This window comes from Eurosta solidaginis, chromosome 2 (genome assembly GCF_040869045.1).
Source record: "Eurosta solidaginis isolate ZX-2024a chromosome 2, ASM4086904v1, whole genome shotgun sequence".
NCBI lineage: Eukaryota > Metazoa > Arthropoda > Insecta > Diptera > Tephritidae > Eurosta > Eurosta solidaginis.
This window is the reverse complement of record NC_090320.1, coordinates 226,409,864-226,434,842: the sequence shown is the minus strand read 5'-3', so window position 1 is coordinate 226,434,842 and position 24,979 is coordinate 226,409,864. Positions and strand designations below refer to the sequence as shown.

At 37.3% G+C, this 24,979-nt stretch overlaps 1 protein-coding gene across 10 annotated transcripts in view; it reads left to right on the top strand.

Moving 5' to 3' along the window:
* capu (cappuccino) overlaps positions 1 to 24,979 on the top strand; it is a 219,331-nt gene that overhangs the window by 43,502 nt on the left and 150,850 nt on the right. Inside the window, exons 1-3 of one of the 10 annotated variants that reach the window (XM_067767183.1) lie at positions 5,846 to 6,494; positions 11,381 to 11,824; positions 22,759 to 23,475. The exons of 3 other annotated variants lie outside the window; for them this stretch is intronic. In XM_067767183.1, the coding sequence (XP_067623284.1) occupies positions 22,803 to 23,475 (673 nt within the window). In that variant the 5' untranslated portion in view covers positions 5,846 to 6,494; positions 11,381 to 11,824; positions 22,759 to 22,802. Of the gene's footprint in view, positions 1 to 5,845; positions 6,495 to 11,380; positions 11,825 to 22,758; positions 23,476 to 24,979 lie in introns of those variants that run through there. 6 more of the 10 variants (XM_067767180.1, XM_067767182.1, XM_067767188.1 and 3 more) reach the window with 6 other exon arrangements.

Genomic DNA, 24,979 nt, shown 5'->3' with positions numbered 1-24,979 from the left:
ATTTATAAGTGTTTTCTCAGCCATGAGTACCGCCCAATATCTGTTAGTTACGGATTTGTCGAGTTGTTTTCTCTAGATCGGCAATTTTCAGTAAAAGCAGGATGTTACAAGTCATCATGTTTGGTCGGTATGTATAAGGCTGCTAAGAGCTCCTGAGCTAAAGTTTTTCCAAGCGGGGTCGCCCATCGGCAGTGTTTGGCAAGCACTCCGAGTATATTTCTGCCACTAAAAGCTCTCAGTGAAAACTCATCTGCTAGGTCCCGTCCCGCCAATTTGTAGGAAAAATTAAAAGGGGCGTGACGCAAATTGGAAGAGAAGTGCGGCCTAAAATCTCTTCGGAGGTTATCGCGCCTTACATTTATTTATTTTTAATTAAAGCTTTTGTATTTCTTATGTTCCCTCTGCGAATTCAATACACAAGATCCGATGAAAACCCAGTGCTGAGAAAATGATGAAAATCAGCTGAAAAAGATTTTTTACTACGCTATAAAGGTTGCTCCTGCATAAATGGGCCTCGTATCAGCTCAGCAAGCGTTGTGCGGACACCACCGCTTGAAGGGTAGCAAGATCTTTCTGGCCAGAAGTGGATGGCCGAAGGTTTGCCGAAATAATTGTGTTAATTAAAGCTCATCTTTCAATGGTCGTTGGGGTTTTGACAGCGCATTGTCCAATGGGAATCCATGCGGTACGTCTCATACTGGAAACCCCATTATACTGTAGCTGTATGGAGGATGATGAGGTGGAATCATCGAATAACTATATGCTTGATCGCTAAGCATTTGCCAGTGCTGGGCGAAAGTACTTCGGTCGCGACTCACTTGGATCTCCGGAGGATTTATCCAAGGTTAAGATAGGTCTCATTTGAAACTATTTATTGCTACGCAACGATTCTCTAAGTGGCTATAGCTACGTCAGCGGTATGCGCTATCACAACGAACCTTCCTCACTTGGAAGCTTCCCCTAACCGGGCAGCTATGTACCACCTAACCTAACCCAACCTAATATAAAAAGACAGATTACTTAAAAATATATGTCAATGATGACCATAATTGAAACTGTGATTGTCTTGGTAAGAGTATTATCATCTCAGTGGTGGTGGTTTAGTCGATGATTGACGAGCAACGAGGCATTATATATGCACGCATATTTGCTAATAACAAACAAATGTTTTTCAAGTGTGCTATACAAAATATGCAGGTTGGAGCAAAGGCACGTACTACCTTCGAAAAGGGTTTCAAAACTTGTTCTATTAGCACTAACTAAGTAATAGAGCTATTTAGAACTATGTTTTTAAATTTGAGGTTCGGCGAAAAAATTCTTCAAGTATTCTTCTTCTGTTTGCTGAGATGAACCATTTCCAAAAATTTCACCCACTATAGCTTGATAAGAATAGAAAAAGTATTCCTAATTAAGTTTTTGGACACCATATATGTATGTAATACTCCTATATTGCTAATAGAAAATGCTCTCAACGTGTTTTGAATTCGAAATCAAAACTTACTTACTTACTTACTTAATTGGCGCTTAACCGTCTAAACGGTTATGGCCGTCCAACAAGGCGCGCCAGTCGCTCCTTCGCTCCGCCAACGGGCGCCAATTGGTCACACCAAGGGAGTTTAAATAGTTTTCCACCTGGTCCTTCCAACGGAGTGGGGGCCGCCCTCTACCTCTGCTTCCATAGGCGGGTTCCGATAGAAACACTTTCTTGGCCGGAGCATCATCTTTCATTCGCATAACATGGCCTAGCCAAAGTAGCATTTATTGGCAAGATTGATTCTTCGCTGGATTTCAGTGCTGATGTTGTTGCTAGTGTTGATGCTGGTTCCCAAATAAACGAAGTCTTTTACTATTTCGAAATTATGGCTGCCAACAGTAGCGTGGTTGCCAAGGCGCATATGCGCTGACTCTTTGCTCGATGACAGCAGGTACTTCGTTTTGTCCTCATTCACCATCAAACCCATTTTACCGCTTCTATTTCCAGCTTGGAGTAAGCAGAACTAACAGCGCGGGTGTTTAGGCCGATGATATCAATGTCATCAGCATATGCCAGTAATTGCACGCTTTTATAGTATATTGTTCCAGTGCGGTTAAGTTCTGCAGCTGGTATAATTTTCTCCAGCATTAAATTAAAGAAATCGCACGATAGGGGGTCACCCTGTCCGAAACCTCGTTTAGTTTCGAACGGCTCGGAGAGGTCCTTCCCAATTCTGACTGAGCTGATGGTGTTGCTCAACGTCATTTTGCACAGCCGTATAAGTTTTGCGGGGAAACCAAATTCAGACATAGCGGCATATAGGCAGCTCCTTTTCGTGCTGTCGAAGGCGGCTTTAAAGTCGACGAAGAGGTGATGTGTGTCGATTCTCTTTTCACGGCTTTTTTCCAAGATTTGGCGCATTGTGAAAATCTGGTCGATGGTAGATTTACCAGGTCTGAAGCCGCACTGATAAGGTCCAATCAGCCGGTTCACGGTGGGCTTCAATCTTTCGCACAATACACTTGAAAGGACCTTATATGCGATATTAAGAAGGCTGATTCCACGATAGTTGGTGCATTTTGCAGTATCCCCCTTCTTGTGGACTGGGCAAAGAACACTTAGATTCCAACCGTCGGGCATGCTTTCGTCCGCCCATATTTTGCTAAGAAGCTGCTGCATGCGCCTTACCAACTCCTCGCCGCCGAACTTGAATAGCTCCGCAGGCAATCCATCAGCGCCCACGGCCTTGTTGTTTTTCAATCTGGTTATTGTTATTCTAACTTCGTCATAATCGGGCGGGGGGACATATATTCCATCATCATCGATTGCGGGATCGGGTTCTTCATCTCTGCGCGGTGAATTGCTGCCTCCATTTAGGAGAGCAGAGAAGTGTTCCCTCCATAATCTAAGCACTCTCTGGACATCAGTTACAAGGTCGCCGTTTTCATTCCTACAGGAGTTTGCCCCGGTCTTAAAACCTTCCGTCTGTCGCCGTATTTTTTTTTTTTTTGTAGAATTTTCGGGCGTTATTCCTGGTGGCTACCAGCTCAAGCTCCTCGCACTCACGCCTTTCTGCTTCTGCTTTTTTCTTCCTGAAAAGGCGTCTCGCTTCCCTTTTCAACTCACGATAGCGTTCACACACTCCTCTTGTCGCGCTCGCTTTTAACGTAGCCCTGTAGGCAGCGTCTTTTCTTTCGGTTGCAACGCGGCATTCTTCATCATACCAGTTGTTTTTTCGTGGCCGCCGGTAACCAATTTTTTCCTCGGCGGCGGTACGAAGTGCTTTGGAGATATGCTCCCACTGCTCCTGTATTCCTTCAGGATGAGTTATGGCCTCAGAGAGCAGGTGTGAGAGTCGAGTTGCGAAATCATTGGCAGTCTGTTGTGATTGAAGCTTTTCGACGTCTAGCTTTCCTTGTGTTTTTTGTTCCTTGTTTTTAGCCGCGTTGAGGCGCGTGCGTATTTTGGCTGCAACGAGATAATGGTCCGAATCGATGTTAGGTCCTCGGATCGTGCGCACATCTAAAACACTGGAGGCATGCCGTCCGTCTATCACAACGTGATCGATCTGATTGCGAGTATTTCGATCAGGAGACAGCCATGTAGCTTGATGTATCTTTTTATGCATGAACCTCGTGCTTGATATGACCATGTTTCGAGCACCGGCAAAGTCGATCAGCCTCAGTCCGTTAGGAGAAGTTTCATTGTGTAGGCTGAACTTTCCGACTGTAGGGCCAAAAACACCTTCTTTGCCCACCCTGGCGTTAAAGTCGCCAAGCACGACTTTTATATCATGACGGGGGCAGTGCTCGTATGTGCGTTCTAATTGTTCATAAAAAGTGTCTTTCACCTCATCGTCTTTCTCCTCTGTCGGCGCACGGGCGCAGATGAATGATATATTAAAAAGTTTTGCTTTTATTCGGATAGCGGCGAGACGCTCGTCCACAGGCGTTAACGCCACCACTTGGCGACAAAGTCTCTCTCCCACCACGAATCCGACGCCGAAACTGCGCTTATTCGCATGGCCACTCCAATATATGTCACAATTTTTGATCTTTTTTCTTCCTTGCTTCGTCCAACGCATTTCTTGGATGGCGGTGATGTCAGATTTTGCTTTGACGAGGACATCAACCAGCCGGGCATCTGCACCAATCCCAATCAAAACAAGACAGCCTATAAAATTTTTGTGATTGTAGCAACATAAGTGTGACAAGAAAAAATTGAAATTTAGGTACATTCCATGATTCAATTACTAGAGGTTTGTTCTCCAATGATGACAAACCTTTGACACTCCCAAATTGAAAAATCTGGACGGGTTGCTTTTATGAAGTAAGGAAAACGGGGAATATATTTTAAGAGAACACGATTTTGAAAAAGGCAGCCGACATGGGGTGATACGCTACTCAGCAGCCGTAATGAACTGACAAAAACAAAAATAAAAGAAAATGGCTTATTGTTCTTTATATTCCTACCTTGACTTTGATAGAAGAGTTAAGCTTTTTGTGCGGTCCTGCTTCACAGGAAGTATTCACCTTTTAAGTATTCATGGAAGCGTCCCGGATTAACCGTTAATTTAGAATATTCGGAATACGTTAATTTGATAATACCTCACGAGATCCGAATATATCAAATAAGTATATACAAAATATTCCAAATATAAACCTATTCCCCAAATTCTTAAATAGAGACGAATGTTCCGAACATACGGAATTAATAGAATAGAAGGTCCAATTTTAATACGCGCCTAAAAATATCGAGAGAAGTATCAAAACCCGCGAATTGACTTATAAAAAATTACTCTGGCCGGTCCACCAATGAGGTGGGATCAAAATTAAATGCATGCAAAATCCCTTTGTACACAAAATCTTTTTCAGTGCACAAAAACATTAAAACAACCACATGAAAATTGCCAACTTCAACTGCAAATATTCCGGACAGAGATACAATTTTTCTTTTCCGCCTTCGGATTATTGTTGTCAAGGTCACCTCTCTCGATATTTTTGGACGCTTATTAGCAGTAGACTCCTGGTCTAGACTTTTACCTGAATAAGTTAACATGCCCAATGAGTACATTTCGTTATGGCATCTCCAATATTTACTAATGGCACTTTTACGTGAATCGATTTAGTAGTCGAGGTTTTCACGTTGAACGATGAATTTTGAATTGGTTTAGGTTTCGTATATTCATAGGTTTACGAAAGTGCACGATTTCTTGGTGTCCTCACTTTTCATAAAATTATCTATGTTCAATGTTCAGCCATACTAATGGATCGAGGCATAGTTAATAAATCCACTATAAAATTTAAAAAAATGTTCTAAGGAATTATGCAGTTCAGTACTTATCCGGTATTTGTAAACTGATTGCTTCATATTTCTACTACTAATATTTTCCGAAATTCGCCAAAAAGCAACACAGTTAACGGATGTCAATTCGATTTGGAAGCAAAATGGCCGCAATTGTCAAAAAATGTGCCTGTCGAGCAAACCTCTTGTGACTGAATCATGGGTACATTCGATTATTGGAATACAAAACAAAAACGTTTAAACATCAATATATTGGCACTCTGATGTTTGGGAATGTACCTAGCCTTTTGTAGCAATATAGGAGTATTATATATATATATGTTGGATACTCATTTAGGACATCATGTAAATAGACTTGTTTTACCGTTAAACCTAAATGTTTTAGAACTCTTTAGCTCTATGTTCTTATCTATGTGTAATTTTAAATATACATATATTCTAAAATTTATATCTCTATTTATTTGCATGCAGTTATTTGGAGTTTTTTCTGAGTTAATGTAACGTTACAGAAACAGTAAGAACTAGTTTTTTCATTTAAAGTTTCCGTTTACTTTGCAACTAACAAATTTGAAAATCTTCTACAAATTACAAAAATGCGCGGGGGAAATCCAAAAACCACAAACTGCAAAGAAAAAGATAACAAAATTCTTCAGTGGAAAAGGGGATATAGAGCCAGAAGAACAAACAACAACAGCAGTAACCACAAAAAATACCGGCACCAAACAAAATCGTACAGTACCAAAACCACCTGAATTAAAAGACACACCGTCAAATGTTACACAAGAAATCAAACAAGTCTCGCCACCACAAGAGATAACGACAGATCATGAACAAACAACGATAATAACAACAACAAAGGGGGAATTGAAAACTAAACAAACAACCAAACATAAAACCCATGAAGATCATCGTGAGTTTATTGAGCTTCTCTTTGCTGCTGCTACCACAGCCGACACAGATAGCACAACAGTCAATGAGCATGAGGGGCCAGACTATAATGATGACGATGACGTTGGTGGGGGCAATGATTTTACTAGAACTGATATAGCGAATGCTAGAAGCAAGCAAGCAAAACAAACACAAAAACATATCATTAAACAATTGGAAGAGTCAACAGTTGAAAATGAAGCGGTGTTGGAAAGCTTCCAAGGGCTTCCAGCGTCTATACAACAAGACAATGAAGCCGACAATCGGAATGAGAACACAAAGCAAAATGGTAGAGTAGAGAGGCACACTAACAAACTTACACAAACCGAAAATATACACAAAAACAAAGCAAATACATTAACTGTGGTTGATGGTAAAAAGCGTGAAAAAATTTATCGTGCTGAGCGCGGTTAGCGAGTGTAAAAAATAATTGAAGAGAGGCTTAAACAGTGTGCGCTGTCAATAAAAAGGGCTGAGGCGATGCTGTCAATGTTGGTTGAATTTCATAGTGCCGACTTTTTTTGAAAACCCGGTTTCGTGTAAAGCTGTTAATAATCCGAGCACTTCTTCCTCTTTGTATTGCTCTAGTTAATTTTTCAAATCTGTTTTAAAAAGAGGGGGTAGACTTAAGTTTAATTTTTACTTGTATCCATGGTAGATTACTTAGTTAATTGGCGCTTAACCGTTTGTTGCGTTAAATCAAGGTATATGTTGGAGCTTCTTCAAATTTTTTTTTTTAAATTTACCGAACCTTTTCGAGTTTCTAGTTTTGTAGCTCAATCAATTTTAGTCTAACAAAGTGCAATTTATAAGTCTGTCAAAATTTAAAAAAAAGTTTAGTTCACGAAATTTGATTTTAAAAAATTCGACTGCTATTTTTCTGTTCGCTGCTGTAATTAAGATTAAATAAATTTTTTAAGTACTTCCTTCATATACATACATAAATGGACCAAAAGGAACGAAAAATATCTCTCGGGGAGTGTTGTCGATGTTCATGGTGTAGTAATTGAAATCACGTTTTTATTTTATAACAAAACTTTAAATTATATTTTTTAAAACGCCTAAATGTATGCGTCAAATTCTTTCTAAATTTTTCACTATCATGAAAATTTTTGAAAATAGAAAATTGAATATTGAAAACTAAAATATTAATAAAACATTTTAAAATTACAAAGTTCAAAGTAACTTAAATACAAAGTTAAATAAAAATAATAAGAACCCTACATTACTCCCCCTTCAAGAAAATTTAACATTAAACAAATTGAACGTAACTCTCTTTTTATGTAAATTCTTGGTATTGTTTGTGTATGTTGTTTCAATTATTGCAGGTGTTAATCTGTCAATAGAAATAGTTTTCATATTATTATCTATTTCAAGTTTAAAACATTTTTGGTCTTTTTCCAAAATTTTGTAAGGCCCTTCATATGGTTGTTGTAATGAATGTTTATTAATGACTCGAACAAATGTAAATTTACAATTTTTAAGATCTTTTGGAACGTAAATTCCAGTATCAGAATCCTTATGGTGACTTAAATTTGATCTAACATTTCGAAAATGTTCACGTAAATTACTTAAAATTTCAGATGCTGAGAAATTTTTAGCTGATGGCACAACAAGTTCCCCTGGTAAACGTAAATTCTGACCGAAAACCATTTCCGCTGGTGTAGCCGAAATATCTTCTTTATAAATAGATCGCAAACCAAGTAATATGACAGGAAACTCGTCATACCAATTATTTGTGTCCTCTCTAGCTATTATAGTATTCTTTAATTGTCTATGAAACCTTTCAACCATACCATTTCCTTGAGGGTGATATACGGATGTTGTAATTTGGTGACTACCAAGTAATTTAGTTAACTCTGAAAACAATTTCGATGTAAATTGGCTACCTTGATCAGTTGTTATCTTTAACGGAATTCCAAACCGAGAAATATATTCTCTAAAAAACTTAATTGCAATTGTAGCTGCTGAAATATATTATAATGTATATGCCTCAGGCCAACGGGTAAATCTTTCAATAATCGTTAAAATATAGCGATGTCCTTTTGAAATAGATGGCCTAACTATATCTAAGTGGATGTGTTCAAATCTATTCTTGGGAATTTGAATTTTGACAATAGGGGATTTTGTATGACGATAAATTTTAGACTTTTGACAATTAAGACACTCTATTGACCAAATATTAATATCCTTATTCATATTAGGCCAATAATATTTTTTAGCTATGAGCCGTCGTGTAGCTCTTGTACCCGGATGTGCTATTTTATGTAAAAGATGAAATACTGTTTTTCGCAAATTACTCGGTACAAATGGCCCAGGAGTTTCTCCTGAAATTTCACACCAAACATTAAAATTTAAAATGGGAATACTAATTAGTTTTAAATTTAGATATTGAGAATCAGATCCAAGTTGATTTAAGTCATCATCTTTTTGTTGTTCAGTTTGTAAAATTTTAAAATTCAGTTCTGTATTATATATTGCATTAACCTCAAAAGCTCTAGATAGCGTATCTGCTACAACATTGGATTCTCCTTTAATGTATTGTATGTCATCAGTAAATTGTGCTATAAATTCCAAGTGTCTCGTTTGTCTAGGACTTCGTCCTGTTTTTGAATTTAAAGCAGTAGTCAAGGGTTTATGGTCCGTATAAACTGTAAATTGTACTTTTTGGTTTACAAATTTCTTTTTCATAATGAAATTTTTGAAAATAGAAAATTCAATATTGAAAATTAAAATATTGATAAAACATTTTAAAATTACAAAGTTCAAAGTAACTTAAATACAAAGTTAAATAAAAATAATAAGAACCCTTCAGATGGTTCTTTGCCGGATGCAGATCCTGTACGTTCCTGTACCAAGCCCGACCATCTCGGGAACGATTTGATATGACCACATGCAACCATCTTGGCCATTCCGCCCTCCCATCCCCTAGATCCATGAGGAGTTCGGGGTCACCAGAGCCCCCGCTGTTAATGAAACAGGATTCGCAACGGATAGGTGATGTTGACAACTGGGTTTGGAGAAGCTATATATTGCGCTGGCAACCTGAAAGGGTTGCGCTAGACAACCCCTTGAATCTGGTATTTTAGTCGCCTCTTACGACAGGCATACCTACCGCGGGTATATTCTGATCCCCTAACCTGCTGGGGGTTAGTCATAGTCTTATTGAACTTTGATATTCAAATTTTAACATAACCACTGCAAAAATTTGTATGAGGGACATAGTACAACAGATAGACTTTCGATATAATCCTTATGTAAGTCCGATAATGTGCGCTCCATCTTTATATTTTTGTTCTTCATACAAATTTTTAGTGATCATATTAACATTGGAATAACAAAGTTCAACAAGATTATGTCTTTCTTCTGGTCAATTTATATGAAGGACATACTTAATAATCGTTTATCATCCTACTAACAGGAAAACAGCAGTAAATAGTTACTTAAAAATTTATCGCTTCATTCCAGCACTCTAAATGGACTTTTTAGTACCTCTAAATGTCTGGACGTCTAGATATCTAATATTGCAACCTAATAAAGCTCAAAGTTTCCTCCAAAGTTTCAGTTCTCTGGGTTATCGGAAAGTTCCTTAAAACTCGAAAGCCAATTGTCCAAGTTCAGACGTAATTTTTAACTTTCACGGTCCCTGGACCATATAGAGAAAACGCTTTCCCTGTTGTTGCATTTGCACGGAGTTTTGAAGTATCTTCATAGTTTCGAGAATCTAGCTCTACGGTAAGTTATTCAAATAGCGATCGCGCGATTCCACATGTTGTAAATGGGCTTTCTAAATATCTCTAAATGTCACGATCTCTATCGCATCTAGAAAACTTTTGTTGTATCTTAAATTTTACAATGTAATATAGCCCGAAGCTATTTTCAAAGCTTCAGGTCGCTGGGTTATCGAGTAGTTCTTTAAAACTCGAAAGCAAAATATCCAAGTTCGGGCATTTTTTAGAATTTGCACGGTCCCTGGGCCAACTAGCAAATTTAACACCCCCCTCATGTTAAATTGTCATCGAGTTTCGCTGTGTGTTGCAAGTTTTGAAGCTTTCCGGATATTTACTCAAAAATGGATTGCAAAATTCTCGAATTTTGTATGGAAATTGGCGAAAAAAGATCGAACGAAATTAATATACAGAAAGTAATAAAAAATGGTGACGTAGATATTCAAAATGTAACGAAAATCTACCAATTTATACAGAAACTGTCACTACTTTTTCAAATCCACCGCTTTTCAAAATTTCCAAGTCCGAACACTGATAAATAAAATAAATAAATGTAAGGCACGATACCCTCCAAAGAGATTTGAGGAAGATCTTCCCTTCCAATTTGCGTCGTGCTCCCTTCAATTTTTTCTACATATTTACGGGACGGGACCTACCATGGCGGAACCATACAAGATGGCAGCATGGTCCCATGCCTACAAACATAAATAGCAGTTCCATGTACTTTATTTTTTAAAATGGACTAATGTCAAATTCGTACTGCGCCGGAAGTTGATGTATGAAATCATATGAAAAAAATTACAAATAAGCGGTCACCGTGCTGCCACCTTGTATAGTTTCGCCATCGGACATACATGTTTTGTGCCGACTCCGAACGGCATCTACAAGGCAGATAAGTTTTCACTGAGAAGCTTTCCATGGCAGAACTACACTCGGAGTGCTTTCCAAACACTGCCGAGGGCAACCCCGCTTAGAAAAATTTTCTTCTAATGGAAAAAACTTGTTTCTAAAATTTTGACGTTTTATATCTTTTACACGCAACTGTGATGGCCTATTTAATACCACAAGTAATTCGAATATATACTACATATAATACATACTTAAACACACCTTAAAAACCATTAAATCAATGAGACAACCCCAAATTAATTTAAACTCATCAAATAGTGGTAAAAACAAACAGAGTCAACAACACTGACGACGTGGACTTACCTCAACAAGCAGAAGTGCCACAACAGTTGGGATTGCGCCGCTTTAGCTCTTTTACCGCTGTTTGTTTTCTGTTGTTAATTTCGTTATTTTTTGTTGTCTGTCCATGACTGTGCTGGAAGGCAACAACAACAGGGCACAGCTCCAACTCAAGTTCTACATAATACCAATTTAATATCTACCATTCATACAAACAGATTTCCAGTGTGTGACTTCAGTAATGTTTTACATTACGCAGGCAACGGTTCGGAATTGGATGAAAAACGAGTTAAAAATACGTCAAAAAGTAGTAAAAGCAGTGATCTCGACGCAGTGCAATCGATTAATGTTGTTGCTGTTGCTAATACAAGTAGGGATTGTGATGTTATAGAAAAGCCACAAATTCATGCAAATCAACAGCAACAAAGCAATGAAGAAGAATTGCAAAAATCTTTTCTAGAGCAATGTGTTGATAGTGAAAAGTTTGCAAAATCGAAAATATTTGAAACATGTGCAAAGAATATAAAAAATTTCGATGTACGAAAATTGGTTGTACAAACAGAATCGTGGAAAACGGCAAATGCCATAAAACATGTTGAAGTTCAATATCGAGCGCAAACGAAAAAAGAAAAGGAAAGAAAGCGCCGAAATACATTGGGAACATTGTATAGTGAAATTGCACCAAACAAAGAAGTAGCCACAGGTGGGCAGAAAATTCATAAAGTTGATCGTAGTGAAACATTTTTATTTTTACTCGCAATTCATAAGCCTCGATTTGCCATATATATTAGGATGGGTCGATTTGTATAGACGAAAGTTAACCGATATCGCGCCATCGATTTTTCGATAGGATTTGGGCTCAGGAAATAAAAGTTCCACCACGCATAGCCAAAAATATAATTTTCAAGTCAGCGAAATTTCATTTTTTTGATTTTTTTCTACTTTGCCTTTTAAGGTTTTTTTTCATGACCTACTAAAAAAATTTTCATATGTATACCCTGTCCGACCCAAAATTGTCCGCTAAAAACGTTGGCGATAACAGGTTTTTGAATTTTTATTTTTTTTTAACTGTTTTCGACAACGTTTTTCGCGGACATTTTTGGGTCAGACAGGGTATACATGACAATTTTACAATCAAATGAATTTTTTTTAGTAGGTCACGAAAAAACTTACAAATCAAAGTCGAAAAAAAGTAAAAAAAAAATGAAATATCGCAGGCTCGAATTTTTTTGGGTATGCGTAGTGGAACTTTTTTTCCTGAGCCCAAATCCTATCGAAAAATCGATGGCGCGATATCGGTTAATAAATCGACCCAGTCTAATATACATATATACCTGCATTTGTGTGAATGTATATCAGATTTTGGTAGTATTTTTAAGAAAAATGCTTTTAGTTTTTACAAATTGTAGCAGTGTAGTACATGCATTCATGTTCAAAACGTAGTGGAATACATTTTTAAATGTATGTATTAGTACGTATTAGGGTGGGTCTAAAAAAAGTCGCATTATCTACTTATGTATGTGCTTTATTGAAGGTGCCACAGAAAAACTTGTTGTTGGGTTTCTTTTGTATAAACTGTTCAAATATACCCATCAGAGTTGTAGATTTTCACGCAGAATCACTTGAAAGTGACAACATACTTTCACTCAAGGATCGTTAGTCCAATTTCTTTCCCAATATTTGTAGAAAATAATAGATCGGGCTATTTGAAAAAAGCTTCTTCGGACTCTTATTTGTAACATCCGATAGCGACAAGTTATTGTTTTTTTATTGCCTTATACCGTTTTCACACAGAAACTTAATCGAATCACAATTCTATTTAATGAAATAATTAGGTTTCCCTTTTTCAGCAGCCCAAAAAATATTTCGTTTTTACAAAAAATTGTCAAAATGGAAAGCAGCCGTTTCCTTCTAACTATAAATACAATCAAAATAAAATGCATACCCATAGATGTTGTACCTAACCAAATATGCGCCAATTTCTGAAAAAGCAATATTATTTTTTGCAGCAAATGCAGCGAAAATTAAATTTTGAATTTTTTCGTGTTTTTCTATTTTTCGTAAAATATTGCAAATAATTTATTTTTTATCGTCATTTATTACATTGACAATAAAATTGGAAGCAGCAAGCAAAACCGACTGGATTTTTAAGGTATTCAATAAAGCAATAATGAGATAATTAAGAATTTGTATTTTGTATGGAAGATTGAGTTTAATTAGGGCTTTAATGTAGAAAACTTGACTAATTATTTCATTAAGCCTCTGTGTGAAATTGGCATTATATCATTATTGTCAACAGCGAATTTTTAGCTTTGAGCTATCGGTTTGTTATTAGCTTGTTACCGCCGAGTCATCGGCTCCTTATTGTTTTCTAATCGGTTTGTTATAGCCGGGTTACAGATGTGTCAGAGATTTTATAGTGCAGTTTTATCGTTAAATATACATATGTGTGTTCCATAACAGAGCGATAAGTAATCGATAACAAATTAGTAACTCTCCAAATAAAAATATATAACTTCTCAATATCAAATCGATAGCTTTAAGATAACAAATCGATTTTCGTTAACTTTTCGATAACACGCCTATTACTCTGACAAAATATCGATTACTTTTTAAGAAATAATCGAACATTTTTCGATATAAAACTGTTCAATAGCACGACAATGACTCTTATAACAAACTTCACTACGTTTTCGATTAATAATATATAACTTTTCGATAGTAAATCGTTAATTTTCGATGAAAATCCGATAACTCGTCTTTAAGAAATCAGTAACATACTTAATTACCTTTTCTATCGATGACAAATTTATAACATTTCGATAACATGAGACTAACCGATAACTTATCAATAACAAATCGTTAGCACTTCTCTAATAAGTTGATAACACGTCATCCGGTTTCGGTTTGGTTTCCTATTTTTTCTTCCACTTCCCTCCCTTAAGCTTACATTCTAGTTTCTCCCAGACCGCTGTTATTTACACCTCGAAAATTAAGGAGGAAGTTAAAAAAAGTAAAGAAAATCCTATTTGCCTAAATCACCGTAGTCAACATAACATTTTCAACCTTTGACCTTGAATAACTTTGTAATGATAAGAATAATGAAAAAACCTCATTGGAATCTTAGACTGTTCCATTTTGTCAAAATACACTTATACTGTTTTCACACAGAAACTTAATTATCTCATTTCACCTTCTAATGAAATCGTAAATTTTTTGCTTTCACACAGAAGTAACTGCTCGATTAGTATGAAGGATGAAATGTCAAGCGAATAAAATGACAATGCTATATGACAGACAATCATGGCGGAACGATACAAGGTGGCAGCATGGTGACATACCTACAAACAAAAAAAAATCCATGTACTTGTAAATTCGATGGACAAATGTCAAAATCGTACTGCGCCGGTAGTTGATGTATCAAATCAAATAAAAAAGGTTATAATCAGCTGTTCGATGCGGCCAACTTGTATCGTTCCGCCATGCAGACTATGACATTTACTTTGACAAATGACATTTTTAAGCACTGAACACACCAAAAACTAAGAAGCGGAACGCGGCCAACAGAGTTGCATTGTGCTTTTGACTTCATTAGGCATTCGATTAGCTACTAATGAAATAATTATAGATTCGAATTTTGTAGGGAAGATTGAGCTAAATAAGCGTCTTAATGTAGAAAACTGCCTTTATTATTCAATAAGCCGTCTGTGTGAAAATAGTATTATATTGGGCAAGAAATGGGTTAAGCAATGTTTATGTGAAAATATACGTTTAATTTCATGTAAGTCTGAAGCGAAAATGAATAATTGTAGCATATCCTTTTTATTAATATTAAAAGCCCATACTTGGTGAACATATGCTAAACGTGCATAGGAAGAATGTTTTGTTTGGCCTCTTCAACGACAACAAACCTTGCTTTTTGATCCACCCTAATATGTACGTATTTAAGTATGTACTATGTAGATACATACCCTAGATATATGCAAGTCATCAATACCGGTTTCCATTCAGCTTCCACGATCACGTCTATAAATATTAAGGCAAAAAACGTAATAAGTAGTTAAGTTATCTGGTATTTGTAAAATGTGATTATTCCACGGTGACGGGTGACATTTTAACATACATTTTAAAATTCCCTCCACAAGCTATAAAAAAATTTTACAACGGTTAATAAAAGTTATTATTAATTTTTTTCGCATTAAAGCGAAAATTGGTTGGAGGATTGGTTACTTATTATGAAACCTCAAGGAAGCCTATACCTTTTATGCTTCAAATTCCAAATTTGTGTTTTTCTTAAATATACCTTTTTTATATTTTCTGGGCTGGTCATAGTGTAAAATGTGCGGTGGTTCAGTAAATAATAACAAAATTTTTACTTTCAGTAAAATATGTATCTACATTAATGATAAAAAATGCTTCTGAAATGCCATCCTTGTTGGCCTTTAAAGGAACAAAAACGTTAAAGTATTAGTTTTTTACCTTTAAAATATTCGTTGATGCAGTTGCTACTACTCTTTTTCCTAAAACTGCATTATTTTCTCGCCAATACTTGCTTTGAGCTTTTATTGTATACGAGTCAATCCATATGAAAACGTCTAATTCAAAAAGCTGGCTAGTCTCGGATTTCGCTCAAACTTTGAAGGACACTTCTTTGGGGTCCTAAAGGAACAAATTAACACACATTTAATTTTTATAACCACTGGTTTCGGACTGGTCGAATTTCAAAGTTTGAAAAACGTCATTTTTAGGTTTACCCTATTATAGCTGTAAAAATGTTTCTGTTAGAGATATCTTTACATTCGATATGGCGTTTTAAAAGTAAAAGATAGTAGTTTGTTAGAAAATAAATAATAAATCATATGGCGAATATCTAGAATTAAAAACCTGGTACTGAAAATACTTAATCTTTATCCTTTTTTTGTCAATTTTAGCTGGCTCTGGCGTCTTCACTGTTTCAAGTAGCCACTCAAATTTTTTCAGAAATTAAGGGTGCATATCCTAGAAGAAAATAACTCATCCATCGGCCAAAAAACCCCACTCCTAATAGATAAATTATTATCGCGAAATTTGTAAGTTTTCAAAAATCGTGTTTTTCAGGCTCTAAAACGAACGTGTTTCTCAAGAGATAAAAATACGAATTTCTCATGGACTCTAGTCCTGGCCATTAGCTTTTAATATCTGAATATTTCGTTTTGTTATTTTCATACTAAGGGCCCCTGCTGATGGATTTTTTGAGGCATAATCTATCTAATTTTCTTCGTAACACTTCAATAATTTAACTCAAAACTGATTAATTTTTTTTACGAAAATACGGTTATATTTTGCAATTTATATAATGACAATGTCAAAATTATCTGAAGATGAATATTTTCGTAATTTTAATTGCCGCTGAGATACAGGAACGAACGTTTTCATATGGATTGACTCATACAATAAAAAATATTTTTCTAAAAACGCGGAAAAATCGCTTCCTGAATCTAGACAAGTAATGTTTCTAAAGTTTAAGATAGCTCTTTTCCTTGGTCATGGAATATTTTTCATATTGATAGAGAATCTTATTTAAAAAGTAAAAAGTAGTAAAGTAAGTAGTATTTCATCGAAAAGTGTCCTGGAATGCATACAAGCATTAGAGAGACTTCGCTCCTGCCAGACCATACATCTATACAGGGTTCCAGGCCATAAAGGGATAGAAGGTACGAAAATGCCGATGCTTTGGCAAAGGAGTGTACAGCTACCGATGAGTCGAGGGTAGATGTCCCAATTCGTTTGGCATAAATCAAAAGGAGACAGGTACTGCATATGATCCAACAAGCAGGAAAGGACAAAGCAACATTGAAAATTTAGAAAAAAAAAGCTTTTCTAAGCGGGTTCGCCCCTCGAAAATGATTTGGCATACACTCCGAGCGTATTTCTGTCATGAAAAGCTTCTCAGTGAAAATTCATCTACCTTACGGATGCCGTTCGTTGTCGGTATAAAACCTGTACATCCCGTGCCACCAATTTGTAGGAAAAATCTAAAAGGAGCATCGCGCAAATTGGGAGAAAATTTCGGCTTAAAATCTCTTCGGAGGTTATCACGCCTTGCATTTATTTATTTTCCATGGTATTTTCAATTGCAGACCTTTGAACCGATAAAAATCAAGATGGGAATCAACTATTGGCTCTATATTGCGTATTAGCTGTTCTCAACCAGAAAATAGTATTATTAAGTATTTATGTATATCGCTTTAGAGTAGCAATAAACTTGCCTCAATGCCGCTTATTTCATTCTGGTCATTTACTGTTATGCCATGTAGCACGCAACCTCACCCACAGTTCAGCGACTCGGTGCTACAAATTCCAGTTCCAAGCGAATAGCCACTAAAAGTCAGTCTACCACAACGCGTGTTTGTATTAAATATATGCATACATACAGACATGCATATGGTAGTTATATAAGTTTCAAATTTCTGAAGTAATGCGCGCCCTGTCGCTCGTTACTATCCCATATTTTACAGTATTTTGCGTAATAACAAGCACGAGTTTATATTCTAATATTGTAAATGACCTTTACTTGCTTACTTGCGACCTTAACACATTTCCGCAAATTTTTTACGCTCCTCGTTTTCCTAATCCCACCTCACCTTACTTTCTCGCCAGTTGTGCTAAGCTTTTCTCTTTCCTCTTTATTTGTGTAAAGTTACTGAATTTTCCATCCCTTCATTTTTTGTGCCCTATTTTGCTCCTCTGTTCTACCATTTAATGGAATGTTTGTTTAATTCGTTTTCATGATTTTCTTGTTCCCCTGGATTTAGTGGAAGAATTGTATTTTTCAGTTTCGTTCAGCATTGTCTTTTGTCGTCTGACTTGTCCCCGGTTTTGCTGTGGTTGTCTCTAAAAGCTAATAATAATGAATTATTTAAGTATAGAACGTGAAGCAAAAAACGCGAAGTCAAACCGTGAATGCCAAAAACGATTTTTTCAAAATGCCATCGAATTAAAGATGTCGTCATAAGTAGCACTTTTTAATTACATATTCACAAGCATATGGGCTGGATTTATAGTGGTTGTGTAAATGTTCGAGAAATTTATATAATGTTGTACACCGCACAGTGGTTAAAATTGTACTGACATGCGAACATATTATTAACACCTGTTATCTTTAGAAGCACAATAACTGGCCCTTAATTTTTAAAATCAATTTATTTTTATACTCAGCTGAGCAGAGCTCGCAGAGTATATTAACTGTGTTCGCATAACGGTGATCAGTAACGGTATAAACTAATCGAGATAGATATAGACTTTTATATATCAAAATGATCTGGGTGAAAAAGAAATTCATTTAGCCATGTCCGTCCGGCCGTCCGTCCGTCTGTCCACCCGTCTGTAAACACGATAACTTGAGTAAATTTTGAGGTATCTTGATGAAATTTGCTATGTAGGTTCCTAGGCGCTCATCTCAGATCGCTATTTAAAATGAACGAAATCGGACTACAACCACGCCCACTTTTTCTATATCGAAAATTTCGAAAAACCGAAAAAGTGCGATAATTCATTACCAAAGACTGATAAAGCGATGAAATTTGGTAGGTGCGTTGACCTTATGACGCAAAATAGAAACTTGGACAAATTTTGGACAATGGGCGTGGCACCGCCCACTTTTAAAAGAAGGTAATTTAAAAGTTTTGCAAGGTGTAATTTGGCAGTCGTTGAAGATATCATGATGCAATTTGGTAGGCACATTACCCCTATTACTATATGTGTGCTAAATAAAAATTTCCGAAATCGGATGACGAACACGCCCATTTTTAAAAAAATTTTTTTTTAAGTCAAATTTTAACAAAAAATTTAATATCTTTAAAGTATAAAAGTAAATTATGTCAGCATTCGACTCCAGTAATGATATGGTGCAACAAAATACAAAGATAAAAGAATATTTCAAAATGGGCGTAATTCCGCCCTTTTTCATTTAATTCGTCTAGAATACTTTTGATGCCATAAGTCGAACAAAAATTTACCAATCCTTGTGAAATTTGGTAAGGGCATAGCTTCTATGCCGGTAACTGTTTTCTTCGAAATGGGCGAAGTCGGTTGAAGCCACGCCCAGCTTTTATACACAGTCGACCGTCTGTCCTCCTGCTCGGCCGTTAATACGATAACTTGTGCAAAAATCGATATATCTTTACTAAACTTTGTTCACTTACTTATATGAAGTCACTTTATCTTGGTATAAAATATGGCCGAAATCCGACTATGACCACGCCCACTTTTCCGATATCGAAAATTACGAAAAATGAAAAAAATGCCATAATTCTGTACCAAATATGAAAAACGAGATGAAACTTGGTAATTGGATTGGTTTTTTGACGCAAAATATAACTTTAGAAAAAACTTTGTAAATGTAAATGGGTGTAACACCTACCATATTAAGTAGAAGAAAATGAAAAAGTTCTGCAGGGCGAAATCAAAAGCCCTTGGAATCTTGGCAGGAATACTGTTCGTGGTATTACATATATAAATAAATTAGCGGTACCCGACAGAAGATGTTCTGGGTCACCCTGGTCCACATATTAGTCGATATCTCGAAAACGCCTTCACATATACAACTAAGGGCTGCTCCCTTTTAAAACCCTCATACCCGTATCGTACAAACACATTCTAGAGTCACCCCTGGTCCACCCTTATTGCGATATCTTGAAAAGGCGTCCACCTATAGAACTAAGGCCCACTACGTTTTAAATAATTATTAACACCTTTCATTTGATACACATGTCATACAAACACATTCCAGGGTTACCCATTTTGCTAAATGGTGATTTTCCCTTATTTTGTCTCCAAAGCTCTCAGCTGAGTATGTAATGTTCGGTTACACCCGAACTTAGCCTTCCTTACTTGTTTATTTTCGGAAAGTTGAAACAACGCGACATTCAATTGAAGGGTTTGCTAAGAACGATACAGAGCTTTATAGCTTTCCAGCCCAATTGACAACCTCAAGGTAGGTACAAACACACGCCAAATTGGCAATTTATACCATTTGGGCAATTTATTACGCAATTTATCATATAATAAATTGTAATAACAAATTGCCAATTTAAAAAAAATTGCGTAATAAATTGTTTCAAACTGTAAATACAACCTTGTAAAGTGTGTTTATTGAGTAGATTTAAACGTCACTTGCGCATGGCTCAATTATATGGTTGGCTCATCTCATCAGCTGATATTATTTATTTCATTTCACTGGAGGTCAAAAGAGGATGGCAAACTCAAAATGAAACCAAAACATTGAACACATTACCTTACAACACGCACAAATTTCAAAGTTTTATGTTTTCATTCCATTCCATTCACCTAATTTCAACACGCACATTTTGACATTCTGAACACAGGTATGTTGTTGCTGTAGAGATGAGCCAACCGGCCATCAAATTACTATTGTGTAAGCTAAATTGAGTTGTATGAACACCACTCAATTTGAATTGATATTGCTTCAATTTATTTTTCTGTTTGAACATAGTATCACCTATCCGAGGGGAATCGCCTGTTATAAACATCAATGTACTATACACATGTTTAGCAAGAAAGGCTTTGCCGACGCCAAGTTCTAAGAGTTGGGAGGCGGGTTGGCTTAGAAGGTTCAACGTTGTCATACTAAAGCGTTTTCGAGATGAACCTGCTAATATTCTATTGTTGCTTATCACCGGAACACACCGTATCTATATCCGACAAAGGACTATCAACATCGATAATACTACCCAAAACCTTTGAAGAGTACCTCTGTCGCTCCAGTGCGGGTTGTAGGAGAAGAGGATCGTGATCGCTTTGTGCTGTTGTTGTTGTTGTTAAAGCGATAGGAATACTCCCCGAAGGCCCTGGGGAGTGTTATCGTCCCCTGCACTTGTCAAGCTAAGACTCCAGCTATTGATAGTGATACAGCTGTTAGACCTAGAAGCAGCAATTGCCATAGGTCCTAGAAAGCTTCCGGTATTTGCTAAGAGGACGCAGATGTTTTATAACATAGGTCCTAGTGTTTGGTCATTAAACAAACTTTTGGTAACACTCATTAAGTAAAGAACTCATTAAGTCTATGTGAGGTCCTCACAGAACGGCCAGTTCAACCCAAGCTTTGTTGTGCTTCAACAAATGAATCAATGTCCCTCTGTCTCTCTTCCTTCCTTTTCTACCTTTTTTTTATTTCTTTTGCATAAGTTGGCATTGTTATTGTCAGCATAATTGTAATACATCTTATCCTTCTTTTTCCATATTATTTTTCTTCCCATTCTTTGTCATCTATTAACCGATTTCCTTTTGGCCTTCCCTTTTATCATTATTATCATCAGGTCATCATGATTATTTGTCTTGTGACAATAATTCGGTTGAAGAAAGCCACATCACAAAACATTTTTCGTAAACGCCTAAATATATATGGAATTTAAGCTCGAATAGGGCATTCTTGAACCGAATTCTAAGATAGAGCGATTTGGGAAGAAATTCTGAGTTACGGGCGTTATTTAAAGGTTTTCTGGGATAGAGCTTTTTCAAATCAGCGGAAGAGATGTCAGGTACCTGCTGTCATCGAGCAAAGAGTCAGCGCATATGCGCCTTGGCAACCACGCTACTGTTGGCAGCCATAATTTCGAAATAGTAAAAGACGTCGTTTATTTGGGAACCAGCATCAACACTAGCAACAACATCAGCACTGAAATCCAGCGGAGAATCAATCTTACCAATAAATGCTACTTTGGACTAGGTAGGCAATTGAAAAGTAAAGTCCTCACGCGGCGAACGAAAATCATACTCTACAAGTCACTTATCGTACCCGTCCTGTTATATGGGGCAGAAGCATGGACCATGACAACAGCAGATCAAGTGGCTTTGGGAGTGTTCGAGAGAAAAGTTCTTCAAAAGATTTATGGACCTCTACGCGTTGGCAATGGCGAGTACCGAAGAAGATTTAATTATGAGCTGTACGAGCTATACGCAGACATCAACATAGTCCAGCGAATTAAAACGCAGCGGCTGCGCTGGCTAAGCCATGTTATGCGAATGAAAGATGATGTTCCGGCCAAGAAAGTGTTTCTATCGGAACCCGCCTATGGAAGCAGAGGTAGAGGGCGGCCCCCACACCGTTGGAAGGACCAGGTGGAAAACGATTTAAACTCCCTTGGTGTGACCAATTGGCGCCGGTTGGCGGGGCGAAGGAGCGACTGGCGCGCCTTGTTGGACGGCCATAACCGTTTAGACGGTTAAGCGCCAATTAAGTAAGTAAGTAAGGAAGAGATAGGCTGATATTCCACTCAGCAGACCATAGTAGTCTGAAAATTTGTTGATACAAATTTGTTCATTAATCTATCCCAGAGTTCGATATTTTTTATTGAATGAAATAATTAAAGTAGTATTAATCATTAGCGTTTTTTTCTAGTGCTTAGAGTTTACCTTTTCACTTCATATTTGGAAACTATCTTCTCCTAACAAATGCTCCCAGGCAAAACCCATCCATATTTCCCCTCGCTTGCATCAACACACGAATTCGGTCTTTAGTAATTTAATAAATACTAACGATTCTCACTCTCTAACTTCTAACTTTTCTCTTTACTTCACCACTTCCGCTGCTGTGGCACAATTTCTCCACCAAAAAACAATAACGCTTTTCCACTACAGACGCACTTGCCGAAGGTGATGCCGATGATGATGAGTACAACAACATGCTCGTCTCTAATCGTCACATTACACCGCAACAGCCAAAACAACAACAAAACTACGATATTGTACTACTCAAGGAATTGTCAACAAGTTCTGATTCACTCTTTACAGACCCCATAACACCACCTAACATCGGTGAGCAACAATTGCGTTCGGATGGTGTGAATGAAGTGGATCGCTTTTCTCGTACATTTAGTCGTTTGACAGCGCCGCGTGGTCTCAATGATCTACCAACACTAATTAAAGAGCGGCCTATCAGTGAAATAAGCGTAACATCAGCAGATACTTCGGGTATACTCTCACCAACCACAGCCCGTGCCGTGCACGAACTACAACGAAGACATCGAGCCGATAAAGTAGCACATTTATCCATTTCACAAACAACTTTCTTAGAATTGCTCCCGGATACGACTCCGGAACGCGAATCGGATAGTCCAGATGAACAAATGGCTTTACAGTTGGGCAAGAAATTGGCGCAAGTGCTCAGTAGTAGCGGTAGCAATGTTAGTGGCTCAACAGTGACACAGCAAGATGGTACTACAAGTGGTACGGCTGCAGGTGCGGACATCTTTAGTAATATAGCAAAGACAAAGAAAATTGAATTGCATAACTTATCGTCACGAATGGGAACATCAACGACGACAAGTGGGACGACGGTATCAGATGAAAAAAGAGGTAGGTGCAAATTTTTATAATACAACCAATTATAAAAAAGTAATTATGTTTTATTTTAAAATTATTGCCATAAGACACATTATCTTTAGGTTGTTGCTAAAACAATGAATGATAAAGGGATATAGGTATTAGAAGCGTAGGTTACACATTAAAATTGAGAAGATGTTCGGTGTCATTTGGGGATATCTGTTCCTTCCACATTGTAAACAGAGTGGCCGTAGATTTTGTCTTGGTCTCCAGTGGAGACCGTTAACGCTTGTCGCACATAGATCAAACTGTACTTTTGATTTCATGAGCTCATATTCACAATCCTCATTGCACCCGATAATTTTGATTAACAGGTAACATCTCAAAACCAGTCAAACTTACGGCATATTCAGATGACGTTTCAGTCATCCTAATTGGCAGATCCCTTACAACAATCAGCTATTTGATGGATCAGGCACTTCGAGATGCACATGCCTGGGCATCAGGAGTCGGGTTAGCCGCCAACGCAGAAAAAACCGATTTAGTATTATTTACTAGGAAATATAAGGTCCCTAATTGGATTAAGCCTAAGTTTGGAGGGGTAACCATGCAAGAAAAATATAGCACAAAATATCTAGGAGTAACCCTAGATAGTAAGTTGTCGTGGAAACTCCATGTGGACGAGAGAGCGAAGAAAGCCTCCGCGGCACTATATTGAAAGAGGATGCTAGGACGCACAAACCCATACATTACTTTGGGGTCGATGGTAGATGGACAGCCACACAAAAAAGTATGTATACCAAGTGAGTATCAATTACTAGCATAATTGCGATCCTAAAAACAACCCCGACAGCAGCATTGCATGCCATTCTACATACCGCGCCTGAAGATTTAATGGTCATAGCAGTATACCCCCATCTAGTATCAAGCAACCGAAATATATGGTCGCGGGACTGAGCTTCGAAAGAGAGGAGCCCCAATACAGCTGGAGGGCTGGTTTCAGGGTGCTGAAATCACAGAACATACCATACACATGTATACCGATGGTTCCAAATGAATGGAAGGCGTCGGTTCAGCTGTTTACTGTGTTGATATAGAAATAAGTAGATCCTGCAGGCTGCCAGATAACTGCAGCGTGTTTTATGCAGAAATTATGGCCGTGAAGAAAGCAGCAGAAATACTAGTCAATATATATATTGACAGTCAGGCGGCACTTAAGGTAATAATCTCACACAGTATCAAGAAGTGTTCTGGAATGCAAAGTAGCGTTGGAAAAAGTTCGCTCAGGCCGAACTATGCATCTATAGTGGGTTCCCGGTCATAAAAAGATAAGAGGTAACGAATAGGTCGATTAGTTGGCAAAGAAGGGTGCAACACTCGCTGAAACGAAGATAGATGTCGAAATGCGTTTGGGAGAAAATAAAAGTTCTTGCACCTAACTTACATCCCACAACAACCTACTTATTACAATCCCAGCGATCAGCAACAAGCCGAATGCTGCCCCCAAACCCATGTTTTTCCTGAGCTTTTGCCGAAC